Source organism: Eurosta solidaginis, chromosome 2 (genome assembly GCF_040869045.1).
Source record: "Eurosta solidaginis isolate ZX-2024a chromosome 2, ASM4086904v1, whole genome shotgun sequence".
NCBI classification, from domain to species: Eukaryota; Metazoa; Arthropoda; class Insecta; order Diptera; family Tephritidae; genus Eurosta; species Eurosta solidaginis.
In genome coordinates, this window is record NC_090320.1 from 8,111,227 (window position 1) to 8,120,867 (window position 9,641).

Genomic DNA, 9,641 nt, shown 5'->3' on the forward strand with positions numbered 1-9,641 from the left:
TGGTTTTTAATTTTGCCTTATTTAATTGTAATATACAAAATTCTATAAAATTTATATACCGTACTAATAAACTATATTAGATATGTATTTTTATGTAAATGTATGCTTTTAGCATTTTTTGTTAGTATGTTAATAATTAAGAAAGTTTAAAATTTATATTTTTGGTGGTTTAATATAACCTTTGGATCGCATAAATCGTACAATGAAAGGTGTAGCGCCCAATGTAATGCTAATACGTATCGGGGCTAATACTTTATGAATGGCATATGCAATAACAAATGTACTAGCACCAGTTGTAATTTTATTTGTCAGCGCACTAGATCCAAATCCAATACGTTCCAGAATTGGTACGATATCTATTCCTCTGTAAGAAAACAGATTTTTATCAAATATGTAAATATTTATGTATAATTATAAATTTGTTGATAAAATCAAATATTTTAAACAGGGACGGAAAATAATTTTTTTTTCGGAGTCGAAGAAGTCCTGGTCAAAAAATTGTCCTAAGTGAAAATGTTTGAGTTCCCAGGTATCCCTATAGCAATATCATGTCGAATCATGCATCCTTTTTATTTTTCGAGCTTTTCCATAAAAGTTCACATATAAAAGTAAAATCTGTATTTTTATTTTTTGAGTCTGATAGAACTTGTTAAAAAAAATTTTTATTTCGGATAAGCCGTTTCTTTGTTATCAAGCGGGACTTTTATTTTGGCCTTAAAAAATAAAAGCCTGGATTTGACTTTTATTTCCGGACTTTCATTTTTAAAAGTCAGAGTCTAACTAAATCTATTGGACTCAGGTAATAAAAATCCGAAAATAATTTTTAACTTTTTCCAAATATATTTAAAGTCCAAAGTTAATAGTTTTGCAAGGAGTTATATTATAAAAGGAATAACAGTATTAAAGATTTTGTATTAAAATGGGGAATTCTTGTTGTGATGAACTGAAACAAAACTTTCTTAAGATGCACATTTTTTCCACTTCATCGTTTCACAAAACAATTCCTGATTATGATAGACACACATTTTATTAAATTCTTTAATACCATAATTTGACGGGACTTCATTTTACATCGCTTTAACCCTTTCACTACTGCAAGGACATTGGTATACCCCAGCATGTTCACTTGACCCACCCTTAAACTTGCCAAATTTTCTTTGGAAACTCAACGAAAAAGTCCCAATCATAGATTGGAGCAATAATTACAAATTATCGTTATCCACGTTCCATACAGTTTCAATCGTCTTTGGTTTCGATCAGTTGTTTGTGAACGGCATCTAATATTGCATACATCAAACGCGTTCATTTTTCTAAAACAAAAAAGAGAAAAGGAGTTTTGGAACGTATGTGTCCCAGAAGGGGTTTTATATAGAGTCATATATATACATATGTCCCAGCAGTGCGTTGTACATCATGTACCATACAGTTCATTTTTTCTCTCTTCAAAGCTGTCGACTGAAAGAAGACGGCGATAGATAAGGTCTGTGAATCAAGAACTTTTTGTAGTGACGGAAGTGATATATTTATGGTCCTTGCTCAGGCAAGACCACTGACAATGGTGATTGTCCTAATGATACAGATGATAGCCAGTTGAGTTACGAGAGGTCTATCTCGAATTATGACATAAATGATCAACCTGTACGCGAAGAAGCTGTATGTGAGGAACCCTTAGGTACGTTTTTTTGTGGCATACCGTATGGGTCGTGAGCATACTAGCCAATCGTAAAGTGGAGACAAGTTCAAATTATTTGCTTATTTGCCAGGCATTTGTCATTTTTCGTACTTTGTACAATAGCCGTTATCTTTTGCAAGCTAGTGAAAATAAAACGCTAGGTAGATTAGCGATTTGCGTAGAAAGGAACAACCAAAAATTAACTAGTTGAGTTGGCTTCGCGGTTTGAGATGAAATCGCTTAAGTAACAGTCGGCCAAAAAGGGGCACTATTGTCAACGAGCTAATTAAATTCGAATGTGTGGAGGCATACATACAAACAATCACACGCATTCCATGTATCTTGTTTTTGTAATTTTCTGCGCCAGAAGTCAAAAGGCAAAACGCTAAAAAAAGTACCAACTAATGGATTTCCTTCCACCACCTGCATCTTTCTTTAATGATGAAACTGTTAAGCTAGGTGAACTGTTCTTCTTTTCAAGTTTGCTTGCAAAAAAAAAGCAATTAACGTTTTGCTTTATCACATAACAATAATGAAGTTTTTCATTCATTCATTTATATGTATAAATAAAAAAATAGTAAAATAGATTACATCTTTTATAGTAAAACAAAAAACAAAATTTCTCCACCTGGCATGTAACCTATTAAGCTTTCGTATTGGCGAAAAAACTCTTAGTGTACCTTGGGCATGACCGGCTCTTTATGCGGACATAGCGAATAGGAACATGGGCATCATAGAGAACTACAGTTCTCCCAACACACAACCGACAAATCACGAAACAAATCATCAAAATTTTGTCTCTCGATCCGCTTCTGGCTGCTATGTCCTGCCAAAGGCCTACAGAAATCTAGCTTTCCTTCGCAGGTATGCACAAAATTTTAGAGATCCTTATACCAGGAAAGCCCTATACATCTCTTTGGTGCGCTCTAAATTCGAATATGCCTCCATTATTTGGAACCCTATATTTAGCAGAGTGGGCCAGAGTGGGAAAAGTTCAAGGAAAGTTTGTTCGCTGCAATCACTTGTAACAAGTAGAACAGTGCAGCTGGTCATGTTTGTCTATGACCTCATTGCAGGCTATTCGGACTGCCCAGCACTTCTTGGCAACATACCGTTTAACGTGCCCCTAGGAACTCTTCGTTCATTCCTCACGTTTTATTTGCCTCATAGTCGGGCCAATTACTATCAATTTAATCCAATCTTCCGCGCCCTCTCCGAACTTAATATACTCTCAACGGTTTTAAATATTGATTTATCTTTGTCAAGAGACTCCTAGTCAGCAATTAATAGTTTCTTAATTTGACTTTATCGTCTATTTATGTTTACTGTTATCATCATCATCATCTTCCTCAACTACTATTGGAGCATAGGGCCTCGACCACCGACTTAAATCTTATTCTGTTAGGTGCAGTTCTTCTGATATCATTCCACGTGTATCCTGCGTCTTCGAGTTCTTAATCCACAGTTCGTGCCAAGTTTTCGCAGGTGCACCAGGTCGTCGGCTTCCTTGTGGATTCCATCGCAATGCTTGTCTGGCTATATTTACTGGAGGTCTTCTGAGAGTGTGACCAATCCACGACCACTTACGCTTGGTTATTTCTGTGGCAGCATTAGGTTGATTTGTTCTAGACCATAAGTCGTCATTTGAGATTCTTTCCGGCCATCGAATTTTCAGGATTCGGCGCAGACATTTATTAATAAAATCTTGTAGATGTTTCTGAATTAAAGTTGAGCTTTTCCACGTCTCGCAAGCATAAAACAGTACTGATTTAACATTCGAATTAAACAGTCGAAGCTTCGTTTTTAAAGATATTTGGCTCGACCTCCACAAGTTTGCCAGTTGCCCAAAAGCCATTCTTGCTTTGTTTATGCGAGACTGAACGTCCTCATCTGCACCGCTCTTATTTGAGACAATACTACCAAGATAAACAACGGACTCTACACTTTCGATTTCATTTTCGACAACCGTTACTATTATAATGTTACCGTTTACTGTTATACTTGTTATTAAATATTTGTTAGTTAGTTAGTTATTTTATTTATTACAGTCTTTAGACTTAGATTAAATCTATGAGATCACATTTATACATTATACAGTCTTTGGATTGGCTGTTATATTTTGTTTTAAAAGATTTTATTAATTTTTGTATCTAGTCTGTACGATTTTGTGATCATAGACTCAATAAACAAAACTATACTATGCTTCTCTACAAAAACACGTACAATCTACCCATCATGCATAAGATTGCATTGAACGCGTTCATATGAAAAAGTTAAGTGGCTCGGCCTTAGAGCATGTGCATGCAAGTCAAATTTTGAAAATAGCTAATAACGCAAGCAAATGGTGAGTGCGGATGAATTTAAAAAAATATGCATTGACCATTCTATGTCTAATCGATGTAAATGGTTTACCACACAATGAAGTAGCGTTCATCATTAGAGCATATCAGAAAAAAGTTGAAAATGTGCGCCTCGGGTTGAATACCTACGAGCTATATATAAAAGGTCTAAAATAAATATATATTTTTTTTTTATTGCAAAACGGCAAGTTAACTTTTTAACTCAGAGTTAACCTGACATAAAGGTTTAAACTCATACATTTTTGACAAACTTTTTAAAATAACTCTGACCGTTTTGCAAGTGAGTCTAAAGAACAGCAGCTGCGATTTGAAACTGAATAATAGAAATCCGCTTCTTATAGGGCTTCGAACGGTATAACTTTGAACGGTATTTCTTTTGACAAATCTTTATTTTGAATTGACCCTAAACATTGCAAGTCGAATAGACTACGACAAAAACCATCGGTTGATTTGACATAGAATGACGCAGTATTTCGGTTTTGCCTAGCTTACCCAGAAACTAGTAAATAGCAGCAACCAAGCGATGCCAAAGATATAGCCACATGAAACACAATTACTGTAGATCCGTAATCTTTGAATGCCTTTTTTAGTTGTTCTTTTTTAGTTAACACAGTTGGTTGTTTGCCTCTTTCAATTTTGGTACAATAATGACGATTATCCTGCACTGACATTGTATTAAGTTTGGACATAATATTTGTTGACACCTTTAGGGATGTTGCTGTTGCTGCTGTTGGATACTCTATGATGGAATTAACGTGCAAGGACGTATTTTCTTTAGACTATATGTTAAGTATGCAGTGAGTTTAGCGCAAAACCATGCTCAAAATAATTATAAATGCCTACATATATTATGTACAAATACACTATACAAACATGCAATTTTGTATATAAATGTAGATATTTTATTAAATTGTAATACCTTTTTTGACAATACTGAAATCTTGGTCATATTCTACCCATTTGGAACGCACATCCTTGCGCAAGTTAGTATAATGGGAACCATGTAAATTGTTAGACATGAATTTTCCTTCTTGCGACCACTGTCCACCTGGCATGTTCAAATGCGAAAACTTATGCATTCCACCATATGGTGTAGGTACATTACTTTGCATAACTGAATTCAGGCTAACTGCACCAAAGCAGTCATATGATTGTATATGGGGATCTTGTTCAACAGAGTCCCTATTTTTGAAATCATTTGCTGCTGTCAATGTATTATCTGTTGTTATGTCTATTTTAGATTGCGCTTTTTGATATAGAATTACAGGGCCAGTTATATCACGAGTTCGGTTTGGTGAAAAACGAGTCGTCTCGGCTGGGTCAATGTTGTTGGGTAAAGGCAAGGTGGCAACGCTTACATTATTGGACCTTGTTGAAGTTGTATGTACCTTTTTAAAATTTGAAAGACCTAAAATGAGATAAGTCACGTGTTCATTATATGTATGTTCTAAAATTCGAGAACTTTTCTGCTCTAGAAGAACAAGCACCCCTTCACATATACCCTTAAAAAAAACTCATCGAGGTCAGAACGTCCCCCATTTTTTAGTATAATTAAATTATTCTAACCCAAAAAACAAGGTCTGTGCACGGAAATGCCAAAAGTTCATATATATACAGGGGATGGTGTTATATGACTGCCTCAGTAACGTTCAAATATGCCCCTAACTTCGCCAGTTTGTCTGCTTTATCGTTGTCCTAAATATTCATGGGAATAACAGTGCAGAAGAGCATGCTTAACGAAACGGGTTTTGCCGTACAATGCCTACTCTTATCTTGGACGATATGATGAGAATAAAATAAGAGCTACTTGACGTATAATTTCACATACATTGAGATGAAAATAATCCAGATGCTCTTTGTATACCCACTTCTTTTGTAAATAAAATACTAGCCGAATCTGGAAGACGGACTAACAAGCCACAACTCAATAAGGGTCCCTCTTGTTAAAGATGTATAACTCAGAGCTGGCTTTTCTGGAGTTTGTCCGCTTACGGTTAGTTTTTGAGCATCGTCGTAGACCTTCCAATAGACAATACTTTTCAAAAGATATGCAAACTAACGCTTTAAATCGGAGATCCTTTCTTAGCCTTCTGACTATTTTTCAAAATATTCGCCTTCGGCCTATGAATTTTTCGCCTTTTCATACAATGTTCTTACAAAATTCATTAAAATTGAAGTAAATTGAACGGCAGGGATAGTCCTTCCACCAAAGATTATCATTAGGGCATTTGGGATTACTTTTAGAGTCGCAGCTGTATATTGAACATACTACAGGTGCCAGTTGAGTTTGTGGATTTAAAGAACAATCTCTGAATCATTGTGAAGTGAATTAGACATGTTCAAGGATGGTTATAAATAAATGTAATCCGCGATATACCTCAGAAGAAAATTAAAACCGCGATTCTCTTCCAATTTGCGCCCTATTAGCCGGTTAATTGTTAGGAATTCTTATATTTTTTCTAACAAATACGCTTGATTGTTCCCTTTTATTTCCAGCCATTGGTCTTTACATAATGCGTTTTTTATGTATACAAATATATAAGCTTACATAAATGTATGCCTAGAACTCCCCAAATCTCTAAGTTTTAAAATAGGAAACCTTTTAAATTAACGCATGTTGGAATGTACCTATGTTGTTGTTGTTGTAGCGATAAGGTTACTCCCCGAAGGCTTTGGTAAGTGTTATCGATGTGATGGTCTTTTGCCGGATACAGATCCGGTACGCTCCGGTAACACAGCTCCATTAAAGTGCTAGCCTGAACATCTCGGGAACGATTTATATGGCCACATTAAACCTTATATTCTAACCCGCTGGGGGTAATGTGCCTATTAAATGTATGATAACGTATTACAAGACGGTGCACCACCTAATTTTTATCAAAAATTATTAAAGGTGGTATCAAAAGACGCGTCTCGACCTCAGTTTTAAGAATCCGAAAGCGGAAATCAAAAATTTTATTTCTGTCGAAAGTTATTAACAAAAATCCGTAAATGACCCGAGAGGGTCTAAAATATGGGGCCTGATCTATAGCTTTTTTTGCATAGAACACCTTTCTGCGTTGGCGGCCTTCGGGCGCGCTTATAAAAAAATTACCCTGGGTGGGTCCGACACCGTTTTGGGATTAAAACTAAATGCAGGCAGAACACCTTCCTGCACTAGTGTGTGTGTAAAACAAATCTGACAAAAAAACAAAAACCACATTAAAATTAGAACCGACTTTTTACTTATATCCTTTGACAGAACTTAAAATTTTAAGTTTCGCTTCCGGATTCTAAAAACGGAGGTCGAGACGCGTCTTTTGATACCACCTTTGATAATTTTTGATAAAAATTAAGTGGTGTACCGTCTTGTAAAACGTTACCAAATGTATTAGGTAGTGTCAAAGTAACTGGCAAGTTTTCCCTACGGTAATATATTCTTATTGCGCATAATTGGCACATAATTAACTTAATTGAATAGTCGTTCAAAAAGTACATTGACCAATCGTATAAAATCACTTTTCTCTTCATGTTACTTACCGCAAATATCATTTAAATGTTTCCTATAGCATAATGAGTTTATTGAACCCAATCGATTCGCCACAACTGCAATATTCTTTTTATTAGCAAACATTTTTGGACTTTCAACAGGTGCAGAGCTAAATTGTTATCAGTGGAAAAATTCCAAAATAAAGTATAAAATGGCGATGTTAATTATTAGTCGATCAAAAATGAATAAGTCGATAGGTCAGGAGCAAATGTTGTCGATAGTCAAGCTAAAGATCAGAACACATAAAAGTTTTGATGCACAATCGCGTACTGATAGATGAGTATATTGCTTGCGGAGTGTCAAATAGGCAAATCAACCCATTTGTCAATGCACGATGCTACATCGAAGACCTTGTATGTTCGGGCATAAAAGACGTTGCAAAATAACCTATGCAAGTATTCTTCCGCGTTCGGATTAATAATATGGAGGTCAAAGCGCGTTTTTTGACAAATCCACCGAAATTTGTGGGCGCTTATTAGTGATCAACCGCTGTTGTAGATAATTTAAAATAAGTTATCCTTCGAGGGGATTCAGGCCGAGCTTTTTATTTTATTTATTTATTTATTTATTTATTTAAAGTCGACGCAAACACAAAGCGGTCGACTAATTATTGTAATAGACAGATATATATGTAAAATACAGAGCCAATCTTAAAATTAAAAAATTCAAAAAAGGTACATAGAAAATTTGTATGTTATAAACATTTGACATCGCATTGTATAAGAAAAAATAAAATTAAAATATCAGGCTAAACATAAGAGTATAGCAGTATGTAAAGCAGCAAACGAACATTCAAAGCCAATGCAGTTATACAAATCATTGTACCGCGAGCACCAATGGCGCAGGGGACTGTTTCTAGCAAAATTTTGCCGGCATAGAGGTAAACGAAAAGGCACAAAATGCCTGGACGCCCTAGCAGGAACCGCAAAATTTAGTTGACTGATTAGGTCAGGGGAGTCAATCACACCAATGATGAGCTTGTGAATGAACATAACGCCAAGTAATACTCTACGATTCTCTAGAGATGGCAAATTAATTAGAAGAAGTCTATTCCTGTATGGTGGAAGATGAGTACTTGATTCCCAGTTGAGACCTCGTAATGCAAAAATTAAAAACCGTCTCTGGACCGACTCAATCCGATCAACATGGATTTGATAGATCGGAGACCAGACACATGAACAGTACTCGAGAATAGGACGTACCAGCGAGGTATAAAGAATCTTTGTGAAATAAGGGTCATCAAACTCTTTAGCCCAACGTTTGATAAAACCTAATACACCAGTTGCTTTGTTTATAGCGGTTGAAATATGTGTGGTAAAACTTAATTTCGGATCAAAAATAACTCCTAAATCAGTAACAATAGATATCCGCTCCAAGGGGTCGCCGTTAAGTGTATAAGATGATAGGACCGGCTTCACACGGTGAAAAGTCATTTGCTTACATTTAGAGTAATTCAAAAAAAGTAAATTTGCAGTACACCAGCTTTGAAATGAGTCCAGATCGGCCTGAAGCTGATTAAAACAGAACAAGTTCGAAGGCAGATATGTGTAACAAAGTTTTACATCATCTGCATACATAAAAACTCTAGAATGTAATATAACCTTTGGTAAGTCGTTAATGAACAGGTTAAAGAGTAATGGACCCAAATGGCTACCCTGGGGCACGCCAGAAGTTACATCAAACGACTTTGAAAGATTGTTGTTAAAGAAAACTCGCTGAGTCCTATTTTCAAGATAACTTGAAATCCAACTTAATAAAGGCGCTGGAAAACCCAGAAGATCAAGTTTGGTAACTAAGAGCTCGTGATTAACAGAGTCAAATGCTTTACTAAAGTCGGTGTAAATTACATCTGTTTGTTTGCAAACTAAAAAACCATTCATAACAAAAGACGTAAATTCAAGCAAGTTGGTAGTAGTTGATCTCCGATGAACAAAACCATGTTGACAAGGTGATATTAAAGAGCTACACAAGTATTGAAGCTGGTATGTAATTATCTGCTCAAAAGTTTTAGGGATAGCTGAGAGCTTAGCTATGCCTCTGTAGTTCTCAATATTAGACCTACTACCTTTTTTATGCAAAG

The 9,641-nt window shown here is 35.6% G+C and overlaps 1 protein-coding gene across 3 annotated transcripts; it reads right to left on the bottom strand.

Moving 5' to 3' along the window:
* LOC137239236 (uncharacterized) lies at positions 1-7,735 on the bottom strand. Of its 3 annotated transcripts, none has more exons than XM_067764290.1 (4): positions 7,552-7,735; positions 4,952-5,440; positions 4,525-4,756; positions 1-364 (listed from the first exon to the last, which is right to left on the bottom strand). In XM_067764290.1, exons 1-4 carry the CDS (start codon positions 7,643-7,645, stop codon positions 154-156), a joined length of 1,026 nt encoding a protein of 341 aa, XP_067620391.1. In that variant the 5' UTR covers positions 7,646-7,735; the 3' UTR covers positions 1-153. The 3 variants fall into 3 exon arrangements, with proteins under 3 accessions (XP_067620391.1, XP_067620390.1, XP_067620389.1); XM_067764289.1 differs by having other exon boundaries at positions 4,525-4,759; XM_067764288.1 differs by having other exon boundaries at positions 4,525-4,771.
* Positions 7,736-9,641: the final 1,906 nt, after the last annotated feature.

What these genes read in the sequence shown, in the direction of transcription:
- LOC137239236 (XM_067764288.1), bottom strand. Translation starts at nt 7,645, where the DNA reads ATGTTTGCTAATAAAAAGAATATTGCAGTTGTGGCGAATCGATTGGGT. An exon ending in TTTCAGTATTGTCAAAAAAG is followed by an intron (nt 4,772 to 4,951) that starts GTATTACAATTT and finishes ATTCCATCATAG; the next exon opens with AGTATCCAACAGCAGCAACA. An exon ending in TGCTATTTACTAGTTTCTGG is followed by an intron (nt 365 to 4,524) that starts GTAAGCTAGGCA and finishes GTTTTCTTACAG; the next exon opens with AGGAATAGATATCGTACCAA.